This window comes from Osmerus eperlanus, chromosome 10, assembly GCF_963692335.1.
Source record: "Osmerus eperlanus chromosome 10, fOsmEpe2.1, whole genome shotgun sequence".
Lineage (NCBI taxonomy): Eukaryota > Metazoa > Chordata > Actinopteri > Osmeriformes > Osmeridae > Osmerus > Osmerus eperlanus.
The window spans coordinates 16,957,731-16,982,292 of NC_085027.1; the positions used below are offsets into that span (position 1 = coordinate 16,957,731).

General features: G+C 49.3%; 2 protein-coding genes across 5 annotated transcripts in view; one reads left to right on the plus strand and one right to left on the minus strand.

Annotated features, from left to right (window-relative positions):
• Positions 1-24,562, plus strand: part of cbfa2t3 (CBFA2/RUNX1 partner transcriptional co-repressor 3) — a 212,842-nt gene that overhangs the window by 91,468 nt on the left and 96,812 nt on the right. The window lies entirely within an intron of this gene.
• acsf3 (acyl-CoA synthetase family member 3) lies at positions 911-22,425 on the minus strand. Of its 4 annotated transcripts, XM_062471261.1 has the most exons (10): positions 22,341-22,425; positions 20,776-21,605; positions 19,838-19,993; positions 16,395-16,549; positions 15,902-16,047; positions 13,775-13,872; positions 13,528-13,654; positions 5,181-5,315; positions 4,908-5,019; positions 911-3,497 (listed from the first exon to the last, which is right to left on the minus strand). In XM_062471261.1, the coding sequence occupies exons 2-10, from the start codon at positions 21,532-21,534 to the stop codon at positions 3,380-3,382; spliced, it is 1,806 nt and encodes a 601-aa protein (XP_062327245.1). In that variant the 5' UTR covers positions 21,535-21,605; positions 22,341-22,425; the 3' UTR covers positions 911-3,379. The 4 variants fall into 4 exon arrangements, with proteins under 4 accessions (XP_062327245.1, XP_062327244.1, XP_062327247.1 ...); XM_062471260.1 differs by lacking the exon at positions 22,341-22,425 and having other exon boundaries at positions 20,776-22,273; XM_062471262.1 differs by lacking the exon at positions 22,341-22,425 and having other exon boundaries at positions 3,376-3,497; positions 4,856-5,019; positions 20,776-22,274.

Consider the following 24,562-nt stretch of genomic DNA (forward strand, 5'->3'; position numbering starts at 1 on the left):
TCAATGTACAGATCTTGATACAGGCAGCCGAAAGCAAGGAAACGCCTCAAAGCTACTGCCCCTCAACTCGTTCTCCCTCACAGAATTGATAGACTCTCAATGAACTGCTGAGTACAGTGAATAGGTAGTGGGGAGTGTGTGTGTGTTTGTGTGTTTGAGAGTGTGTTTGAGTGAAAGTAGATGAGTAGATGAGATAAACATTACCAACACAGAGTGGAATATCAGGGGAGCATGTCAATAATGAATTGGCGACCTCCCATCTCTCTGCTCTGTTTGTGTGTGAGACAGCAGAGAGATTCAGCAGAGCTGCTGTTGACTCCTTTGTCTTGTAGTCGACAGTTACTGGCTCTGGTCATCAGACTACAATGAAGGTGTCATAGTGGACCTCAGCCCAGGTAACAATCTCACCCAACACTTGGACACTTTAATAAGGGACTCTGCATTTTAGCCAGGCAGCTCCAGGCTGTCCATAATTTGTGTGTCCGCCCTCGTAGGGAGGGAGGGCCCCAGCCCAGTCCGTTCTGGTCAGGGTGTTTCATAGTGGGATCATTCGTCAGAACGATCGATCGCTCTTCCACAAGTTTTATTAATGATTCTGTCAGCCAGCGTCTTCCAGGTCCGGCCATGTTTCCAGGGTGATAGATCATTAGCAACTCGGCCGGCTATTTATTCCACCGTGACCTTGTCTCTCACCATTGTGGAAGGGGACGAGTTATGACTGTTGGAACGCAATCATCCAATATTGATGATTTTTTTTTCTTCTCTTTTGCTCAAAAAGTTTTCTGTTACAGTAGGTTGAGTGGACAGTCATAGATCAAAATTGCTAAAGAGGTAAGAGAATGTAGTGTAGAACACATACGTGTGAGTGCAGACACACACACACAGACGTAAAGAGAGTAGATGAGCGTGGTCCAGAGTCAGCAGTAGTTTAATGAAAACCAAGCCTTGGGCTCACCCAGAGGTAGACAGTCTCAGAATAAACATGAGCATCATGTCAACAGCAATAACACACACACACATGCACACACCACACTCCAATATAAACACAAACCACTGAGGCCAGAATGATGTACCGTGTGGTGTGTGTCCATCGTACCTCTAGGCTGGAGAGCCGGCCTTTCAAACTCCCTTCATGCTTCACTGTGGCATGTCCCTTAACCATGTCACGCTAATCAGCCACCATGCAGCCTGCAGCTCTGGCACTAAACATGTTCTTTTTAACACCGCTTTTTGGGATGGTCAAAAGTGTGTACGTGTGAACGCTCGACTGTATGGGTTTGCAGGCTGCCTTCATGTAGCCCCAACCCCTCCTCCAGCACTCTGCTGGCTCTCTGTACCATACATACGGTTTATAAGCCTTTAATAAATTCCATTTCCTGACTTTCAGTCTTTGTTGTTTTTCCTGTATCGCGCAATTACTTCAAACACTGGAAACCTGTTTGGTGTTCAGCGTAGCGTTCAAAGACGATCCAGAGTGAACTTCTCTGCCTGAATCATTTATAATGGACGCCTTTCATGTGCTGACGGACTGACTGACGGACTGAGAATCGACTCAATGAAAGAGAGGAGTTTAAAAGAGAAACACCTTGAGCTCAACTATGCATGGTGGAAATACAAAACCTCAGACACTTCATTTATGGACTTATCAATAGAAAGCAGAAGTCCCTCTTTGAAAATGTATTCTGTTTCAAATATATCAGACACCTCGCCCTCCACCCATGCATACCTTTCTCCCCCATTTCATTTGGATATACTGATAGATTGCAAAGGAATTTAGCTCTCTTTCCCTCTGTTCTCCTATCTTCTCTCTGCTAAGTGTCTGTGACCCTCGCTCCCCTCTCCCTCCCTCCTCCCTGCAGGTGAGAGGCTGCTATCAGTCGTTCCACCAGTCTGAGGGGACGAGGCCAGTCAAACAAGGCGGGTGGTGCTCGCCCTTCTCTCTGCCTGACCGCTCCCCCCCCCCCCGCCCAGGACCCAGGGGGCCAATAAGCAGCCATCTGCAGACAACCTCTTCCACCATGCTTCGACAAACACACAGCCAGGCAGGGTGGGAGGACAGTCAGTGGTGTGTGTGTGCTCGCACAGGAGTGTAGAAAGTGGTTCAAGGGCACCGGCACTCCATCATAACACTCCTGGGACTTGACCCCCCCCCCCCCCCCCCCCCGCGCCCCTCTCCCTCTTTCCTCACCTGAGTGGAGCCCACCCTGACCGCCTACCTAACCAAGCCCCAGCCCACAGCCCTGCTGCCCTCCACCCACATCTCCTGCCCTTGTCCCCAACCCCCAGACCGGGTGAGGTGTGTGGAGGGAGGGAGCCGAGCCTGTCCTCTGGTGCTTCTCTCCAGCCCTGCCTGCTCATCCATCCTGACCTGCCAGGCTGCAGATCGATAGGCCTACTCTCTTAATCAGGTCTCCAGTGGCTGAGAGTGGAGGGAGGAGGGGAAAGAGCGCTCACTTGTACCTACCTCCTTTTTTTTAACCTCTCTTTTTCCTTTCTCTCGCCCCGCTTCATTCCATCTTGTCCCTTGTGTGTGTCTCTCTCTCTGGTGTTGTCAGTTTACTCCTTCCTCGTTTTACTTGTCTCTCTCAGTGCCATCCCTTCCTTATCTTTGCCCTCCCTTTGCCTTTCCACGCCTGCTCTCCTTCATTAGTTCGGAGGGAGAGAGAGAGAGAGAGAGAGAGAGAGAGAGAGAGGGGGGGGGAGGGAGAAGAGAGGATGCCGATGATGGCACATCCAGCTGTTGTAGAGAGTATCTGGAGAGACTCTCTACCTCCAGGCTCTCATCACACCTGTGTAACCACAGCTGCTTGTGCACGCAAGCTACCTCTGTCTCTCACACATGTACATTCACACTAAGGCACACACAGTACGGGCTGTTGAATCAGACAACAGCAATTCAACTCAAGAATACTTCATCTATATATTACAAGTTAAAATAAACGTAAAGTAGTTGACACTCCGAGGGCATCTATCTGAAAGCAGACTATTACAGCCTTCTACATCGTCTTCCAGTGTACAAAAACTCAATGTGTGTTTTACAGCTTTGATCACACTGTTTCTTAATGTCTATTTGTGTCAGTATTATCATTCATCTCCCGGTGTGCCTACAGCATGTTGATGATTGGCGCAGTCAGTTTATACACGGCAGTGTTGTGAAAATCATCATCATCTTATCACAACAGCACCACCCATCATTCATTTAATCATCCTGTTCTGGGTCACTCTTAGGAGCATACATGAGTGTGTGTTTCTCCGCAGGAAAGTTAGAGAGGATGGGCATTGGAAAAAGACAGCTAAAATGACTGTGGTCTGTCTTGGTTAGAGGGGACGGGGATGGAAAAAGTAAGTGCTGTTCTCCACAGGAAGTGATGTCATCCTCCTAGCTGGGAGAGACGGTCCGGAGCAGGTCCTTCTTGTTGACTTTGCCCATCTGGTTCCTTGGCATCTCCTCCACCACGATGAGCCCTGTCGGGATGGTGTAGGGGGCCATGTGCTCCCTGACACACGCACGCACACGCACACGCACACGCACACACACACACACACACACAGACTTGTAGCGCATGTAGAGAAAAACAAATGTGCTGCAACAAAACAAAAAGCGAGCCCTTAGGCCAGGAGATAAGGAGACACATCCTTCATCCCTGGTGAAGGGAGAGTCTCCCGGCCCAGACACAACACACGTCACTCTCTCTACAACCAGCAGGAAATACAAAAGGAATAAAACATAGAGCAACAGAAGGTTGAGGTGATTAAATGTTTTCCATTTGAGTCCTGGAGCATGAAGGCGTTTCCTGGTATCTTATGGTATATGTTTTATAGTGGAGAGATGGCTTTCTGGTTTGTGTGTGTGTGTCTGCCTGAATAATACATATCCTTTGTTTCTTTCTGTGCCTTGTAGCTTATGTGTTCAAAAGCCCCTCTCTCTCTCTTTCGTTCTACCCCTATACACATGACATATTAGTGTATTTGTGTCTGTGTGTGTCTATGTCAGTGTGTACGTGGGTGTGTGCGTTTGTCTTTTCGCCCCCGTTTTCTCTCTCTAATGGGTCTTGTACATGTCCTTACACACCCATTTCTCCAAGGCTTTGTGTGTGTGTGTGTGCGTGCTGAGGAGCTAGTGACACAGATACAGGCTGACAGTTGAAGTCAGGGTACTGAGGAGTGAGCATCCATGCACTTGTTTGTGTCTCCCTCCGTCTCTCCTTCCCTCCATCTCTCTCTCAGTCACACCCTCTATCCCTCGGCCCTCTGTCTCTCTGCTTCCAACCCTCAGCTCCCCTCCGTTATCCGCCTCCCCTCCCCCCCAGCCCCAGTAGGGTGCTGTACGCCAGCACTGCTCATCCTCAGGCCTTACCCCAGTGCTGCTCGCCCACCACCCACAGATAGATAAACAGAGAGAGAGAGATGGAGAGACAGGCACAGAGAGTGGAGACAGACAGACAGAGGCAGAAAGAGATACAGAGAGATGAACAGACAGATATATATATAGAGAGATACAGACGAAGAGACAGACAGACAGTGACATTTAGAGAAGGAGCAGGAGAGCAAACAGAGACCACCGCAGCCCCCCTCAGCCCCCCTCTCATCTGTCCACCTCATTAGTCAACATCTGCCCTTGGTAGCTGGAGTGAAACAAATGGACTCCTTCTCTCTCTCTCTAGTCCAGCAGTTAGGTAGCTATTGATTGTGGTCTTAATGAGCAGTTCCTATTAATAGCAGAGTCCTGGGGGGAGGGGGTAGAGTCAGGGTGTCCTCTGTCTTACAGCAGACACTGGCAATTATACTGTACTGTATCAATACTGTTTGTCTAATACAAAGCCACATCATGTAAATGAATGATTCTACTATGTACTGTGTAACGTGTCTGTAGTTGCTGGGTATGGTGTTTGTACGTGTGTGGCTACCTGGCCCAGGCCTTCAGTTCTGCCAAGGTAAGGCTCCGGCCCCTCCTCAGCTGCACCACGGCGGTGACCTTCTGACCCCAGGTGGGATCCCGAACACCAATAACAGCCACGTCTGCAAGGGTTAAAGGTCGTCGCTCAAACCAGGGGTACACAATGACTCATGGCAGTTCACCTAGTTTTCCTGAGACTAACCACACCCCAAACTGTCCATCTGAAGAGTGTGTGAGTTGTGCACTAGTCCTCTGGTGACAGACTGGAGTGGTGGCCGGCTACCTAGGATGTCCGGATGAGCCAGTAGGTGGCGCTCCACATCCAGAGCGCTGATCTTGTAGCCTCCACTCTTGATGATGTCGACAGAGGTGCGGCCCATGATCCAGTAGACCCCGTCCTTGAACACTGCGGTGTCCCCTGCAGGAGGAAGGAGGGAGAGAGGGTGGGAGAGAGGGAGGGGAGGGTGGGGTGGGGGAGAGAGAGGGGAGAGTGGGGGAGAGAGATGGGTGGGTGGGAGGCAGAGATGGAAGGGTGGGAGGCAGAGATGGAAGGGTGGGAGAGAGAGGAGAAAGGTGGGGGAGAGAGAGGGGAGGGTGGGGGATAGAGAGGGTGGGTGGGAGGCAGAGATGGAAGGGTGGGTGAGAGAGAGGAGCGTTGTCATGGGGAGTTGTCGTACAGCTCAGGTGACTGGCTGTGGAACCCAGGACTCATGTCTGGTCTACTGGCTAGCTGTCTGGGCCCCCTCCCACTCTCCACTCTAATACAGCCTGCACGCACTGGAGGGCTTCCTTACTCCCCTCTCATTCCCCTCCACACACAGGCATGTATTTGTCTCCCTCATACACATACTGCACAGGTGTGCCTCTGTAATGCCACACAAGCAGAAGCATATACACTGCCCACACACACACACCAAAAGCACACACACACCTCACATGTACACACACATATACGCAGATACACACACTTGACTAGTGCCCCTCGTCTTTCTGCCATGTAAGCCAGCTGACACCCCATCATAAAGTAACAACATGCCACCTATCAGGCACATTCCATTAGTGGCCACACACACACACACAAAGAGGGACTGTCATCTCACTGCCACACTGGACTCGACTGAGACTACAGGAAGTGTGATTGTATGTGTGCGGTTGTGGTAATTCACATTCGGAAAGATATGTTGGGGGATGTCAGGCAGGCAGGCTAGGTGAGGGGCTGGGGGGCTGGGTGGGGCGGCTGAGGCAGGAGACAGCCAGGTGTGAGGACTGGGGCTGGGGGTGTGAGGGGCTCAGCTGGGGCGCGATGACGACGGGAAGTGGGTCACTCCAGATGAGTGTAGAGAGAAGGAGAGAGAGGGGCAAGAGAGATCTCATCGATCATTACAAAGTGTGCATCCCCAGCTGATGTTCGAGGTGTGTGTGGTGTGTGTGTGAGTAAGAGAGAGAGGGGTTAAGCTGGTGCTGGGGAGTGTATTGGCCTGAGGGTGAAGGGTGGTGACAGGCAGAGGATCTGCAAGGTCACTGTCTCTCTCACACCAGAATGTGCACATTAAAGAACTCTAATCATTTTTGTTAATTGTGCCTTTTTGTGTTGTTACACTAGTGAGTATGTGGTATTGACGGTGCCATGCAAAATACAATTAAAAAAAATTCTCTCCTGAATTCCACCATCATTTCTTTTTTTGACACCATTCTTTTCTCTGACCTGCATCCCCTCCCCTCATCTCTCAGTCTTTCCTCTCACTTCTTGAGAACTCTCAACATATTTTCCCTTTTTCTTCCCATCCTCTCCCTCTGGTTCCTCTTTCTGTGACCAGGGCTGCCTCTCTATCCAGCACCTCTCTCCACCTCTCTCTCTCTCCACCTCTCACTCCCTCTCTATCTCTCTCTCCACCTCTCCCTCTCTCCACATCTCCACTCTCTCTCTCCCCACCTCTCTCTCTCTCTCTCTCTCTGAGCCTCCAGAGCATCAATAGTGGGCCCATCTGTTCCCATACATCACGCACTTCATTTCAGTTTATTAGCCGGGATAAATCATAAATATTTCATTATACATCACGCCGGCTGTCGGGCCCACCACACCATCTATCACCGCCACCCCCCCTTTCCTGCCTGCACGCTGCTCGCCGACTCTAAGCTTTCCAGTCTATTAAACAAGATTGATACAGTGTGTAAATTTAGATATTGGGAATTTCTTCACAGACCACTGCTCAGCCCTGATAGGCCTGGGCGACGAGGGAGAAGGAATGGTGGGGGGGAAGGAAGAGGGGAGAAGGGGGAGAAGAGGGAGGAGGAAGGTGGGAGAGTGGAGGGGGTGGTCAAACTGGCAGGGTGTTAACATCAGTAATGGTGTATTTACAGTTGCCTTCCTCAACCCCTTCTATCCTTTTTGTCGGGGGGGGGGGGGGGGGGGGGTTCAAGAAAAGGGCAGGGTTCTTGGGGGACGACTGGGTAGGCCTGTTCTCCATGTAAATAGAGAGTAGAATGAGAGCATGCGTTGACTCCTAATAATAAGACTCTTTTGTGCATGTGTGTTTGTGCCATACCTGAGCAGGGGTCGAGGTCGACCCATCACTTCTACGCACTTTAAAGCCTAATGACAGCTGAGGGTTTGCGAGGTTTGATGATGTTTCACTATCGTTCAAATGAAACATCCGCACAACAAAGCCAGTTCAGATGACTGAGTGCTGCTGCTGTGACCTTGTGTCTGTAAGGCAGAAGAAAATAAAAGAGGGAGGGAGCATGTTTGGAGCGAGGGAACAGAGGGAATTAGGCTCGTGATAGGAGAACGGACTGATAAAGGAAGTGAGGAAGAGAGGAGGGAGGGGTTGTTGGGATGTGTGTTACTAGTGTTACACACACACAGACACACACTCTTTAGGCATCAGTCTTGGCACTGCTATGGCATTGAAGGCAGATATGGACGAGTGGCTTTCTTAATTAAAACGATAAGAGGCCTAATTGCGCTGGGCTTTCATCTCGTTCTGAGGCATTAAAGAAGCGAAGGCACCGACGAAATATGAAAAGACGAGTGGCGAACAGAGACGACGGAAGGCAGACAAAGTTACAGATTATTTTTCCATGGACAGACAAGACTAATATCTGAGCTTAATTCATGTTTAATAGCTATACGATCGCTAAACTTCATAGACTTACAATATACAGTTAGGTCCATAAATATTTGGACATTGACACAATTTTCATCATTTTGGCTCTGTATACCACCACAATGGATTTGAAATGAAACAATCAAGATGTGCTTTAAGTGCAGACTTTCAGCTTTAATTTCAGGGTATTTACATCCAAATCAGGTGAACGGTGTAGGAATTACAATACATTTTATATGTGGCCCCCCCCTTTTTAAGGGACCAAAAGTAATTGGACAATTGGCTGCTCAGCTGTTCCATGGCCAGGTGTATGTTAGTCCCTCATGGGAGTTCGTTATTTCATTGACAAGGAGCAGATAAAAGGTCTAGAGTTCATTTCAAGTATGGTATTTGTGTTTGGAATCTGTTGCTGTCAACTCTCAATATGAAGTCCAAAGAGCTGTCACCATCAGTGAAGCAAGCCATCGTTAGGCTGAAAAATCAAAACAAACCTATCAGAGAGATAGCAAAAACATTAGGTGTGGCCAAATCAACTGTTTGGTACATTCTTAAAAAGAAAGAACGCACTGGTGAGCTCAGCAACACCAAAAGACCCGGAACACCACGGAAAACAACTGTGGTGGATGACAGAAGAATTCTTTCCCTGGTGAAGAAAAACCCCTTCACAACAGTTGGCCAGATCAAGAACACTCTGCAGGAGGTAGGCGTATCTGTGTCAAAGTCAAAAATTAAGAGAAGACTTCACCAGAGTAAATACAGAGGGTTCACCACAAGATGTAAACCATTGGTGAGTCTCAAAAACAGGAAGACCAGATTAGAGTTTGCCAAAAAACATCTAAAAGACCCTGTACAGTTCTGGAACAACATCCTATGGCCAGATGAGACCAAGATCAACTTGTACCTGAATGATGGGAAGAGAAGAGTATGGAGAAGGGAAGGAACTGCTCATGATCCAAAGCATACCACCTCATCAGTGGAGCATGGTGGAGGTAGTGTTATGGCGTGGGCATGTATGGCTGCCAATGGAACTGGTTCCTTTGTATTTATTGATGATGTGACTGCTGACAAAAGCAGTAGGATGAATTCTGAAGTGTTTCTGGCAATATTATCTGCTCAGATTCAGCCAAATGCTTCAGAACTCATAGGACGGCGCTTCACAGTGCAGATGGACAATGACCCGAAGCATACTGCGAAAGCAACCAAAGAGTTTTTTAAGGCAAAGAAGTGGAATGTTCTGCAATGGCCAAGTCAATCACCTGACCTAAATCCAATTGAGCATGCATTTCACTTGCTAAAGACAAAACTGAAGGGAAAATGCCCCAAGAACAAGCAGGAACTGAAGACAGTTGCAGTAGAGGCCTGGCAGAGCATCACCAGGGACGAAACCCAGCGTCTGGTGATGTCTATGGGTTCCAGACTTCAGGCTGTCATTGACTGCAAAGGATTTGCAACCAAGTATTAAAAGTGACAATTAGATTTATGATTATGTTAGTTTGTCCAATTATTTTTGGTCCCTTAAAAAGGGGGGGGGGGGCACATATAAAATGTGTTGTAATTCCTACACCGTTCACCTGATTTGGATGTAAATACCCTGAAATTAAAGCTGAAAGTCTGCACTTAAAGCACATCTTGATTGTTTCATTTAAAATCCATTGTGGTGGTATACAGAGCCAAAATGATGAAAATGGTGTCAATGTCCAAATATTTATGGACCTAACTGTAGGAGGCAACTGTTTATGGTGGCTTTTTGCCCGGCACAGCTACCACTTCCCACAGCCTGACTAATCTCAGTCTTCATAAACACACACATAGACACACAGCATAAGACACCCCACAGGTACAGACAGGCTGGAGTGCGCGCACACACACACACACCCTTTCGCGCACCCCCACCAGGGCAGCTCAGGGCTCACACAGTGAGAGGTGTTGGAGGAGGACTGTGGCTCTGGAAAGGGCAGTGTGACAGATGACAAAGGCCAAGCTCACATCAAGCACACTCCAGACAGCTAGCACCACAGCCACCCACACAGTCACCTAGTACTACACATATAACCCCCCCCCCCCACCCTGGTCAACCACACAGGCCAACCCAGTCTACAAACAAGGACAGCACGTCCTCTTTCAGCAATTTACTTCACAGTGGAAGCTAACATGTCATTACCAAGACAGACAATACAGTATCCTCTATCATACGCAAAATATCCACTCGAACACAAAACATTTTACATCCCGGATCACACACACAACACCCACCTATCACACACACACAACATATCAAACACACACACAACATCCCTATCACCCATGTAAACATGCGGTACCCAGTGAGAGGTTATCTGTGGCAGGGTGAAACAGAGCCCACAGTAAACAGCGTTTGCTGGCCTACATGAATATTAATGACAACATTAAAGCCAGGCTGCCTAGATGGAGTAGCTAATGAGGATGAATTCCAGACAGGCTTTGACGACAATCTCAGCTCACACACTCTTTATCATCCTTAACTTTTGTCATTGCTCCTTTTTTAGTAATTAATATCCAACCAGAAAGACGTTCCACACTCGGATGAGTGATCTAATTTGTTTAATACAATGCAATTAAAGGGGGTAGAATAGCTTTATGGTAATGTTACTGATAACGAGCGAGCTTCACGATTGATAACCTCTCCCTGATCTGGCATGCTGAAACACAAGCTACTTGACTACAGTTTGCATGCTGCTGTTCTCCTCATGGTCCCCACCAACCTTACACACACGCACACACACACACAGTATTTGACTGTCACAACTAGTGTACACAGGCCACCATCTAGATGGCTCAATAGCCCTAGGAAGATGTGTGGCTGGATGAGCTACTGTAACTATGACAACTGTAACTATGACCTATTTTAACTATGACCACTGTAACTATGACCCCTTTGACTATGTCCTTTTGTAACTATGACCACAGTAACTATGCGCTGAGCTGGAGGCTTGAGGAGTGGATGAGAGAAGGGAAGACAGAACAGTGCCGGTGTCACAGACACACACACAATCACACACACAATTGAAGACACAAAGAGCGGGCAGATCAATAGGAGTAAAGGTGCGTGGAGATGGGTGGAGGGTGAGCTTATCCAGGCAGAGGATGGAAGCACTGCACAGCCTCTCTGTCACTGTTTAAACCAGCAGCAGGCTAGCTGGAGACGTACACACCCAAACACTCACTCACTTGTTGTCTGACCCCTTAACCCTTGTGCTGCCTTCGGATCACATGACCCAAAGGTTCATAACTAACCATCGTTGTGTTTACCCAATTTTTCTTTTAACCTTTGCAATGTGGGGGGTCTGAGACAGCCCAACGGTTAAAAGAAAATGCTTCAATTTGTTTTTGTATGCGGTAAAGTTGTCGCAATACGACGGTGGGTCACAATGACTGATGGGTCAGATAACACAAGGGTTAAGTACCTTATGTTTCTCTTTCTTTCCTTCTTTCTTTCTTTCATTCAGGGTTATATCAAAGAGTAGGAAAGGGGGGGCCGGGACTTGACATGGTGAGAGACAGGAACTCAGGTGATGGTGAAGAAAGAGGGGGAAAGGTGTTAGAACCAGAGACTACAGAGAGAGAGAGAGAGAGAGAGAGAGAGAGAGAGAGAGAGAGAGAGAGAGAGAAAGAGAGAGAGAGAGAGAGAGAGAGAGAGAGAGAGAGAGAGAGAGAGAGAGAGGAGAGAGAGAGAGAGAGAGAGAGAGAGAGAGAGAGAGAGAGAGAGAGAGAGAGAGAGAGAGAGAGGGGGTGTTAGAACCAGAGAATACAGAGAGAGAGAGAGAGAGAGAGGGGGGGGGGGGGTGTTAGAAAGAGAGGAGGGCCAGAGAGGAGTGCGGGAGAGGGAAGGAGGAGAGGAGCTGTGTGGAGGGGAGCAGGTGCTAGGGTGTGAGGGGGGGAACTCAGAAGTGACAGGGAGGGTAAAGTCGGAGTGGTAGTCTCACTGACTCCAACACCTTGCAGCAGCACACCTGTAGGCACGCACGCACACACGCACCACCCACACCTATATTCACACCTACAGGGCACTGCTTCACACGCACAACCACAAAGAGCTGTGCTGGACTGGGAACAGTTGTTATGTGTGTGTGTGGGGAGGGGGGGGGGGGGGGGCGAGAGTGTGTGTGTGTGTTTGTCAAGAAAGGTGCCCGGCTGTAGCTGGGGGACTGGTCTGTAGGGAGCTGATTCCACTGCCTCTCATTATGTGGCCGCTGGCAGTAATGGAGTGTGACAGCGGCGTGGCGCTCTCTGGAACTCTGTCCTGCCAGCCCTTAAAGCCAATTAAACCCCTCTCCACCCTGCTGGTCTCCCACTGCCTCTCCCTGCTTCTCCCCGTCCCTCCGTCTCCCTCTCCCCCAACTCTCCCAGATCCCCCGCAAGCTCACCCTGCCCGTGCTGTTCATAACTCCCTCTGTCCCCATCTCTACCTCCAAGCTTCCATCGTTCTTCTCCCCTACTGGTTCCCTCGCTCTCCCCCTCTCCGGGCCTCTCTTGACCTAGGAGCATCCAACCCGCTCTCCCTTCGAGTCTTGTTTTCCCTCGACTCCACCCACCCACCCTCCCCCTCTCCCTCCCTCTCCCTGTGGTATCCTGTGGTAGAATGAGGCTCCTGGGGGGGCTACACACATGGCCCTGGAGAGATCCTCTCTCCTTATGACAGCTCCTCTCTTCTCCCTTCTCTCCATTTCCTCTCCCTGCTCTCCCCCCCCCCTCCTGTCCCTCTCTTCTCCCAGCTCCTCTTCTCCCTTCTCCCTCCCTGCTCTTCTACTCTCCCTCTCTTCTCCCTCAACCCAGGGGAGTCACAACCACTTAGAAAGGAAAAATGCCTTGCAGCACAGAAAACACACACACACCACATTTATCAAAACCTCTCTCTCTCTCTCTCTCGCTCACGCACACGCACACACACTCCATTTATCCTATCCCAAGACTGCAGGGAGACTTGTTTCTTAAATGTTTAAACAGCCTTTCTTAAGACTCCAAATATACAACAGAGAACATGACAAAATCATTTGTGACATTATATTTAATGTGTGCCCTTTTATGACACCATTCTGTATCTACATTTAGACTAGGAGAACTTGGGTATGTAAGAGCACCCCTAGTAAGCAGCCTTTGAGGAGAGGAGATGTTAGTGTTTCCAAGGTAAGCAGCCTATGAGGAGAGGGTATGTTAGTGTTCCCTAGGTAAACAGCTTATGGGGAGAGGGTATGTTAGTGGGCCCTAGGTAAGCAGCCTATGGGGAGAGGGTATGTTAGTTGGCCCTAGGTAAGCAGCCTATGAGGAGAGGGTATGTTAGTTGGCCCTAGGTAAGCAGCCTATGGGGAGAGGGTATGTTAGTTGGCCCTAGGTAAGCAGCCTATGAGGAGAGGGTATGTTAGTTGGCCCCTAGGTAAGCAGCCTATGAGGAGAGGGTATGTTAGTTGGCCCTAGGTAAGTAGCCTATGAGGAGAGGGTATGTTAGTTGGCCCTAGATAAGCAGCCTATGAGGAGAGGTTATGCTACCTGTCTTGAACCAGCCGTCAGTAGTGAAGCTTTCCTTGGTCTCCTGGGGTTTGTTCCAGTACTTCTGAAAGACACACGCTCCCCTCACCCTCAACTCCCCCTCCTTCCCCTCCAGACCAGGCCGTACCTGCGCTCACACACACACACACACAACATTAGCAAACCGTCAGTGAAATGGACACAATGACAGCATTCACAATCACTTGCCAGTGTATTGATCTATCAGCTGGGGCTTGCCCTGATTTACCCTGGTTTCTGCGCTGTTGCCCTCAGCGATGGTGGTGCTGGTAGCGTTCGTCATGACAATGCACACCTCCACTCCTGGAAGAGGGACACCGACTGCACCTGTACATGCAAGCACACACACATACATATATAGTTTCCCATTCTGTAACAATGTCTCTTACAATGTCCTGAGGAAGTTTTCTTGGTTTTGTGTGTGCATCATGAGTGTTTACTGTGTGTGTGTCTGTTTTGTGTGAGGGTTGCTAGAGTTTTCCCTCTGAGAGGGTGACGCAGAGATGGCAGGGTAATCGTCTCTCTGCCCCCTCACAACCAACAAGCTGCCAACCGAGGGAAGATAAAAACACTCTCCTCTCCATCACACACTCATCCAAATCCATTTAGACTCAAGCACAGGCAATCTCTCTTTCGCCCTCGCTGTCTCCCTCTCCCCTCACCCTATCAAGGGCTTCACAGATTTTGGAGGCACATAACATTCCAGTCACTGTACCTGACAGAGGACTGGGATGGAGAGCTGCTTCACAGAGGACAGACAGCATGGAGACTGGAGATGAATTCTAAAGAGGAGTTGAGTGGGTGTTTGGAATACAGTGGGTTGCGATGGCACTACCTTCATTTGACAAGGCTGGAGCTTCTACAGTAGGAGGACTATGAGGTCCACGAGACAGAGATCCTGTCCTGCTAGGATATGACAGCTTGTGTTTGTACTACGGGACAGTGTGAGGTGTGAGTTGAGAGTGCCTGTGTGTGTGCGCAAATGCATAGCCTCCTGTTCCTGTGTGTGTGTTGTGTGTGTAGGGGAATGCCAGCGGCCCTGTGGCGACAACCCCGTCAGAAACACAATGGCTCCCCTGACTGCACAGAAGCCCATTAACATGGCTCCATCAGCATGCCCATCTGAACCCCTCATTATAGCCTGCTGCAGTAACCACACTGGAGGAAGGGGGGTTCGGGGGCGTGTGTGTGAGGGGAGGGGGGGGTGGGGGTGCTCTACTGTTCCATGCAGCTCCAGGCCTCCACTCCTTATGCATAATTCATCAGGCATCACGCTGTGCTTTCCACCGATTGGCCCTGGGGAGCTGACACCGCCCCCTGGAGCCAGACGGACGCTTTGACATAGGCTGAGGGGAGGGGGGGGGGGGTGAGTGGCAGAGGGAGTGACAGAGAAAAGGAAGGGATGAAGGGTTATAGCCTGAAAGGGTTACAGGAGAAAGAGTGAGTGAGTGAAACAGATAGTGAGAGTGAATGAGAGAGTGAGTGAGAGAGTAAATGAGACAGAGAGAGAGACACACAGTGAGAGAGAGACAGAGAGATCGGGGGGACATGCGTATCCTGATTGAAGATTGAAGTCAGACTGGAAAACCAATGCGGGAATAAGGATGAAAGGAAAAACAAAACAATGAGATGGAGAATAAAAGATGTATGGGAAAGAAAATAAGATATATATAATGAGAGGAAGACGAGAGACAGATAAAGAGAGAGGAAAAGCCGTGAGGAGCAGAGAGATGGGAAGGAGGGAAAGGAGGAGAGAGATGAGAAGGAGGAACAGTATAGTACTTAGAGCTGTTTGTGTCTGTTGTATTGATTGGTTTTAACCTACTTTCGACGAGACAGCCTCGATCTCACAGCACTGCTGCAGTGATATCAATACCTCCTCAACCACTGTGAGCTGCTCCACATAATCACCTCCAAGGGTTTCACCCCCACCCCCCACCCCCACCCCACCCCAACTCTCTCCTGGCTCTATTTCAAACCCATGCTCTATTTCAGACTCTCCCTGTCTAATATGGAGAGTGGGTTACCACCAGCCAGGCACTTTTGACAGGTGAATTAGCCTCACAGGCTTGTCATGACACTGGTTTGAAGACCCAGGTCTCTAACGACACAGATGACAAGAAAAGCAAAGAGAGAAGAACAGAGTTACATGGCAGCACCTTGGCTAAACCCCCACGTCACCTATACATCCTAAAATAACAACAACAACCAACAACACTGACAAGCTTGTACGACTTTGATATCAAAGCAGGCCCCAGGCAGGCAGGGAGGTAATATACCAAGGTTGTTGGATCAGTGTGACAGTACTGAAGCCACACAATCTTGCGTGTGTGTGTTTGTTGGTGTGCGTGCGTACCTGGGATGCGGGGTCCGTTGAGGGGGTTGGAGAGAGCCATGCCCACCTCGGTCATACCGTAGCGCTCCAGGAGTGTGTGTCCGGTGATCTGCTCCCAGTGCTGGAGGGTGGGCTGGGGGAGGGCGGCCGAGCCCGATACCATCAACCTGGGAACGGGCCAGAGGAGCTGGTGTTACACTCAGGAGAGGATGAGGCCTCGTCTGGGGCATTGTCTCTGAGCATGAGAAGACAATAAGGCAGCAGTAACAGGGTCTCCTTAAGGGGTTAATCAGCCCTGCCCTCAACAGTCTGGGCCTTGTTTCTCCTCCTCCGTGTTGTTAAATTTGCTCTCCGTTCCTGCTCTCGCTCACTTGCAATTCTAAACACAAACACTGGCCTATCAGTCTGTCTCCCTCTAATCCACATCTCTCTGATGGGTGACAACTGAGGGGGGACCGAACACGTAAGGAACGCTCGTTCCCCCGTCACTGAAATAAGGAACAGCAGAGAGAACCTGATCCTCTCTTTGCAGACCGCCCTGATGAAGTCCTGGACGTGGGGCCTGGTGAAGTTCTCCTCGTAGTGTTGGATGAGCTTGGAGTAGATGGTGGGCACGGCCATGAAGACGTTGACCACGGGAGGCCTACTACTGAGGAGAAGGTCCCATACCTGGTCAGGGGGAGGCGAGGGGAAACGGAGGGGAAATGTAGAGGTGGTGAGGTGAGACAGCCTTGAATACTAGATACTGTACATTTATACTACCAAGTTCATATATAACACCCATAATACTACCAAACAACATAATACCACCTCATTATTCGACGAAACAACATAATACCGCCTCATTATACTACAAAACAACATAATACCACCCCGTTATATTACAAAACAACCTAATACCACCCCATATTACCACAGCTGTATGCTAACAAGATGGATGACTCCATCAGGTCCAGAGAGCTGTTGTACTATGAAGGGTGTGTGCGCATGTGTGTAAATGTCAGACTGTTGCCCACAAAGCCCGGTACTGGACCGTCAGAAGGAGGAATTACAGAAAGATGATGATGTTGAGGTCAGTCAAAACTGAGCTATCCTGGCCCCATTTGTCTGTCTCACACGCATACACACAAACCCATAAAGAAACAAAAACAAATATACATAAACACAAAAGTCTGAGACATGGTGTATATTCACTCAAGGACAAAGCTACTATAATACAAACAAACCCACGCATACATAAACAGAGAAAACGAAGGTGTCCCCTGTGTACCTATACGCAGTCAGACACACACACACACACACACACACAGACACATACTGACAAACACACACACATATACACTGACAGAGACACACACTGACAGACACACACGCAGACACACAAGTAGCTGCATGCCTGGTTGCATCCGTGCACACAGCGGGAGAACAGCGTGAATTAATTGAAGGTGAACGGCAGATTCTCCTTGGCTACCTCCCTCCTCCTCCTCCCCTCTCTCCCTCCTTCTCCTGGGAGGCAAATACCTCCCCTCCCTCCTCTCTCATTCTTTCTTTCTGTCTCTCCCTGCCTCCCTCACTCTCTCCATTTCATAATTTCCTGCTTGACTGGGTCTGCTCTTATCAGTCTCCCTCTGTCTCTCTCTTGCTCTTACCTCTGCTTTTACCTATTTCTCTCCCTTTCCCTTCCCTCTCCCTCCATCCATCACCCCTACGCAGTCTCTGTCCTCATCTACCGCCAATTCTTCAACTTCACCTTCTCTCTGTCTCCCCTTTAATCATCCTCCTCTTGATTTCTTCCTCTCCTTTCTACCCTCCCATCCCTCTTCAACCTCTTCTCCTCTCATCTTTCCCCTCGCCTTTCCTATTCTGTCCCCACTCCCCTCCCCTCTTTTCTCCCCTTTCTTCCCCTGCCCATATCTTCATCAGGCTTCAAACATGGGCGTATCTGGAAGGCCTGTATAGATAGGGGGAAACCGATTAGAATACTTTAACTTCAAGGGCTGCGCATACAAATTCACACTTTCTAGAATAAACAAACTTATGGAACAGCCACACACGCAAACACACACGCACACACACACAAACACACACAATGTAGGGGTTTGGGAGGAGAATATTATTTAGTGTGTCTCTTTAGACCTCTCAGTGCCGGGGTTGTCTGTCAAAACTCAGTAGAGCGGCTCCACACAGCTTTCACTGCAGAGGGGTCAAGAGGGAGGGGCAGGCGGCCAGGGGGGGAGGAATGCAATCTATGTCCGTCAAAGAGCCGCCCTTCACCTGGGGAGCATAGGTGGACACAGGGCCCGCATCCAAAACAGCCACACACACCATACACTGTCTCCCCACACCTATATACACACACACATCATTTGCATTCATGCTAACAGAAATCCTTAGTAACGATCCCCTCATGGAGCTTTCCATTCACTATGACTCTGTCCTCACTCTCCCAGTCCACCCTCCCTGGAGCGATGGGAGAAGATGAGTGTTATTGATTTGGTTCTTACTGGACTACCAGAGAATGAGATGAAGAGAGCCTCATCCTCGCTGTTGGATGAGAGCAGGTGTGGAGGTCAGCTCTGAAGCCAGTCAGAGAGATAGTGTTTACAGCTCCCCCATTCCTGTCCTCTCCAGACCCCCAGCTGTCAATCAACACTATGGCTCCCATTAGGATCTCCTAGACCTTAAAACACCCCTGACATCACCCTCCGTATACACACACACACACACACACACACACACAAACACACTCATGCACACTCATGCACACATACATGCACACTGCCCATAACCCCTGCTGTACAAGCAGTATCATTCTTCAATGTCAGCTCATCGATTGATCTGGTCCTTAAGCCCTTGCCGTGAGTTGGCATTGGTCAGATACAAAGCCACACAGGGCAATCCATCACCCAGCCCCAAACACTTAGGCTGACAGTCTGGGGGTTGGAGGGGTACGGAGAGAGAGAGAGGGGGGGGGGGAGGGGGGGGCAACAGTGTGAAAGAGAGGGGAAGGGAGGTGAGAGATGGAACGAGGGAGAGGGATACAGAGACAAAGAAAGAGACAGAAAAGGAGGGAGATGGAGATAAAGAGGGAGGGAGAAATAAGTGACACGGACATGGAGAGAGAGTTCTAGAAAGCGAGGAGGAGAGGGCAGGGGGGTGAAGCAAGAGGTGTCAAAGTCAAATTGTCTCTTATAAACCCCCCCCACCCAATCACCCTCTCCCTCTCATACCTCACTCCCTCAGCCTTCCTTCAGACTAACGCTGAGTGTGTGTGTGTGTGTGGGAGGGTTCAAAATGTGATCAGCCCCCCCCACCCCACCCCAACACCTCCACACTGACACAATTAGCACTGACAGCTGACAACTAACCGATAAAGGTTGAACTGAGGGAGGTGCGTGCACATATACACACACAAAAAAACATCCTCTTTTCTTTGCCAGTCAATTTCCAGAGAGAACAGGGCAAGCAGACAGGCTGACCGACACGCACGCACGCATGCACACACACACACACACACACACACACACACACAGACTGTCAAACAAGCAGACAGACAGACCAGTTAGACAGGCAGGCTGCCCACACACAGACTGTCAAACAAGCAGACAGACAGACCAGTTAGACAGGCAGGCTGCCCACACACAGACTGTCAAACAAGCAGACAGACAGACCAGTTAGACAGGCAGGCTGCCCACACACAGACTGTCAAACAAGCAGACAGACAGACCAGTTAGACAGGCAGGCTGCCCACACACAGACTGTCAAACAAGCAGACAGACAGACCAGTTAGACAGGCAGGCTGCCCACACACAGACTGTCAAACAAGCAGACAGACTAGTTACACAGGCAGACAGAGTGACAAACAGACCAACAGAGGCTGTAGAGGCTGCAAAGCTTGCAGAGACACCAAGCATGCAAAGCCCTACAGTCAGCAGAGCTGGAACCCCTGCACCCCACCTTCTGGGGATGGAAGTCAGGCAGCATGACACAGGTGGCGCCCACCCAGAGAGGACACAGCAACTTGTTGACGATCCCGTGCACGTGGTGCAGGGGCAGGGTGTGCAGGATGACATCATCCCTGGACCACGCCCACTCTGACACAAGACCCCTTACCTAGGGGGAGGAGAGGGGGAAGTTGGAGAGAGAGAGGGAGAGGGGGAGAGAGAGTGATGATATGAAGATCGTTTCTGAATCCAGGTCAACGTGGTACAGAAAAGGCCTACATGACTGGGGTCAAACCGAGAACACAAATGGACAGTACAGCACCATACGGGAGTGAATTCTCTCTTCTTTCTTTCCCATCTCCCTGCTTCTCGCCCCCCCCCCCCTCTCTCCTTAGGCTTGTTACAGACAAATGAAGCTCCTGTTTGATTGAGGGAGCTCTAATTTTCCACTCTACTGGACATGCAGGTCAGTCTGAGTGGAGCTTCACTGAGACTGTCCTGAAGAGAAGGTGGCCTTGGTGAATCATTTGGCTGATTACTCAGACAACTCGAGTGGAACAAAAACAGAGTGACAAGGCAATGTCTATGGCAGGAATGATACAGACCCCCCACTCTAAATAACAACATACGCACATACTAATGTCAACACAGATAGATATGAGAGAGAGAGACAGAGAGAGAGAGAGAGAGAGAGAGACAGAGAGAGAGAGTGTAAGAGAAAGAGAGAGCTACAGGGCAGGGGTCAAGCACACTAGGCTCAGTGTCTAGACTAAATTTCCTGGGATATCAAATTCATCATGCGACTTTCAATACAACCGTTTCCCTACAGGAAGCTTGGTAGAAAACAGTTCCCAAATACAATGAGCAACATGTAGAGTGCACATCCAGTAGGCGTGTGCTTATTAGAAAATCATACTAATCCATCAACAAACTCATAGACTCCATATTTACCATGGCCAAGATGCTGTTGTGTGTGTGAAGAACTCCCTTAGGCCTTCCGGTGGTCCCACTGGTGTAGATAATCATGGCAGGCCGCTGTGCCCAGTCCCTGATGCCCGCGCCAGCCTCAACCAGATCAGCTTCTTCCAGGGTGTCCACGTTGGAGGAGGGGGGCAGCAGCAGACATGGCAGGCCCATCCCCTGTGCCAGCAGCATCAGGGTATCCCCATATGGGTCCCCCGCCACCAGCAGGGACGTCTGGGAATCCGAAACAATGTACTCCAGCTCTGACGGCGGATGCTTCCGGTAGAGTGGCACGGCTGTCCCGCCACACATCCATACGGCCCACTGGGCGACTGTGTAGGAGGCATCGTTGGCACACAGGAAGGACACCCGTTTCCCTTCCAGGTCACCTGAAGGGCAGCCCAGGGCAGAGGTGATCTTCCTGGCCAGGCTGGTACTGCTGTCGTACAGCTGTTTGTAGCTGTGACTACCGCTGCTGTCCACTATGGCTAGTTTATCTCCATAGGCAGGGGCACGGGTGAATACTGGCCTACTGCTCCCTCCTGTAGCTACAGCTGTCCTGTAGACACCAGAGGAGCTGTAGGCTCTCTTCTGAGGTAGAACTACATTTCCCAAAATCCACCTGGTCACCACACAGTGTGAGCATCCAACTACAGCAGAGAGCCAGAGGGGGCCAGTCAGGACTTGAGTGGAGCAAGATAGGTGAGCTGCTGTTGCTACTGAGGCTGCTCGTCCTGACAGAATCATGGTAGCAGACAGGCTCTCTAGTCTGCTCTCCCAATACACACTCCGCCCTGGGTCAGATCAGCTGTGGCAACCTATTCATTTTGAATATGAATCAATAATGATTGATTATTTTAAGCTCACAAAACAAAATATCTATTATTGCATGTTAAAAACAGCTAATTACACAGTCGCCTTAAGTGTGACATCACGTGGAACCATTTGGTACTCTAGCTCGAATGCAGTGCTCAGAGGCAGTTGAAATACTATTTATACTATTTTAGTTCTGCCAGTTGTATACTAACTCCAGCACCTTTAAACCAACTCCCTTTACTCATTACAATTTCTATCCCTGGTCCAGTTAGTCTTCTGGTAAGCCATTTCATGTATTTTCATTACATAACGATAACATCAACTTGAATGGAAAACCACTGTTGTTGGCAATGAGATTCTTTGACTTTGGGACTAAGGGCAAAGATCATTTTACTTCTCAGACAATGTGGACAAGCCATGCAGTCACAATGAGTACTGTAAGCATGGATATGATCAGTGATAGAGCATTTAAATTGTATTCAATATTGTACTGTTAAGCTTAAAATAAAATAAACAAAAACAGTACAAGCTGGATCTGTAAATAGCCAGCGAATAATTATTTGGTAGCTAGTAGCAAGCTAGCTGACATAGCTAAGGAAAGAGGGGAGGGAGGATGACAGAGCTTGCAAATAATCCCGCAAATGTATCGTTTTTTTGTGTTTTTTTACTGTTCTAATGAGTAGTATTTTGTTTTAAAAAACTCAACTAAAGCAAACTAATGCAAAAATGAATCTTACCCAAACACCGGTCATTTGACTCGACGCACGGCGTTTCGATAGTTTCCTTCCGGGGGGAAACAATCTGTTAATGTATCGTTCCACACTATTGAGACAGATAACAAAGCACCACAAAATTGCAACCATTTTGGTTAGAAGTTTGGGGGGAAAAACTGATGTATTTTCACTAACTTACTCTTACATTACCACAGACTTTAACATAGCTTAAATGCAAAGTATGTTTCTTATAGTTGAACTCAGAATGAAGACAGAATACATTATCAAGCATAGTAAATATTTTCTAAAGGGTCCAACTTCAGTTCACTAAAAGGTGAACTGTTATGGTAAGGTTCAATATCAGTATGTCCATACAAGGCTATGGGCATGCTCATCTCCTTCCCGCTCAACCAGGTGGCATCTGTTGTTGGGAGTCACACAAGACCCTTTGTGTAAATGTGTCAGTTAAAGCTGAGATTTCACCCACAAGGCACAGAAGGGAAGACAGTAGACTGTGTGGGGTATGCACCCACCCCAGAGTTGTTTTGGCATCAGATCCCTCTTGCCAGATCTCCAGCAAGACCGTGCCAACTAACGCTTGGCATCGTCTCACAGAATAAGCAGGCACATTCAGCCAGCAGCTGGCAGTCGCGGGCCTCAGATAAGAACGGTTCAGACGTGGCACTTATTCAAAAAGTTTTCTCTTCCCCAAACCCCTCCATTTCAAACAAGGATGGCATGTTCCTAACGAACTAGAGGCTTTGTCTCAGAAACTCCCCTCCTTTTGCAGGAGTAGTATCGTCAGAGAGAGAGCGTTCCATTCGCAGGGAGTACACCAGTGGAGAAGATGCTACGAGAGCTAGCAGTTAATGCATAGAATCTCCACAGAGGATGCTCCTAACCAGGATACTGGCTCAGAAATCAACAATACAGATGGCTTTGGTGCACTGCGACTTAAATCACTCAATGTGGATACAAATTGTGCCTGGAATGTGTGGATTTTACTCTCAAATGTCCCGTTTTAATTGGATTAAGGGGTTTATTTTTGGGTCAACCATGGTGTGGATGCGCATATGGCAGCTGTGCGGTTTCAGTGGTACGGAACTGGGCTGGAGACTGACACATGCAGGGGTGGACAGTAAAGAGTTGAGGACGGCAGGTGGGCATGGCGACCTAGCGGGCACAAGCTTGGCATTCAGCTCCATGTCTCCATGCCAGTAAAACAGTCTGCCTGCCCGCCTTCCAGCCAAACAGACTTATTCAAACTCCTCAGCGGAACTATCAGGAATGAACTGGGCAGACAGGCAAGATGGCCGCCAGCGGGCGCCAACACCTATCTTGGCTGGCACAGGATCACTACACAAGACAACGGATGGAAGGAGGGAGGGAAAGAGGGAACGAGAGAGATTGAGAGAAAGGGGTGGAAGAGTAACATTGACGGAGTACAAGGAAGGGAGAGAGAGAAAGAAAGAGAGAGAGAGAGAGATAGAGAGAGAGACAGAGAGAGAGAGAGAGAGAGAGAGAGAGAGAGAGAGAGAGAGAGAGAGAGAGAGAGAGAGAGAGAGAGAGAGAGAGAGAGAGAGAGAAGAGAAAGAGAGAAGCAAAGCTTCCCATCATATCTGAGAGGAGTGTAGAGGGCGAGCTGGGAGATGGGAGCTGAAACCACGGGGAGTGCCAGAACATGTGTCAAGTTGGCACCAATGTGAGAATGTCTTGGCAAGCTCTTCTTTCACCCCCTCCTCCTCCCCCATTCCTCCCCCCTTTCCTCACTCTTGCCCTGCTTGGAACACATGGTACGTCAGCAGCGGCATCTGGCCGCGCTGACTCTCAGCAGCTGCGTTTCATCTTCACCAGTTGGGATGCTTGGCACTGACACTTCATCAACTACCTGTGGCTCCTTGTGGGCACGAAGAAGGCTATGAATAATTTCAGAGCTGCAGCTGCAAACTTGACTCCTGTCCAAGAGATGCGGCAGCACTGTAAACATGCGACCACCTCACTACACAATCTCGCCACCCGTATACTAACTAACACGGCTGGCGGGCCTGCACACAGATGCACGGCGACTGGAAAGGCTGCCTGTGGAGATAGTTTATCCACGGAATAAATGGTTTATCTAGGTGAGAGACTGGACTGGTGAGAGGACTTTCTAACTGGAATAAAATAGTGGATAAACCGATGGATGGACTCATGGATGGATGGATGGATAGATGGATGGATGCATGGACGGATGGATGGATGGATCG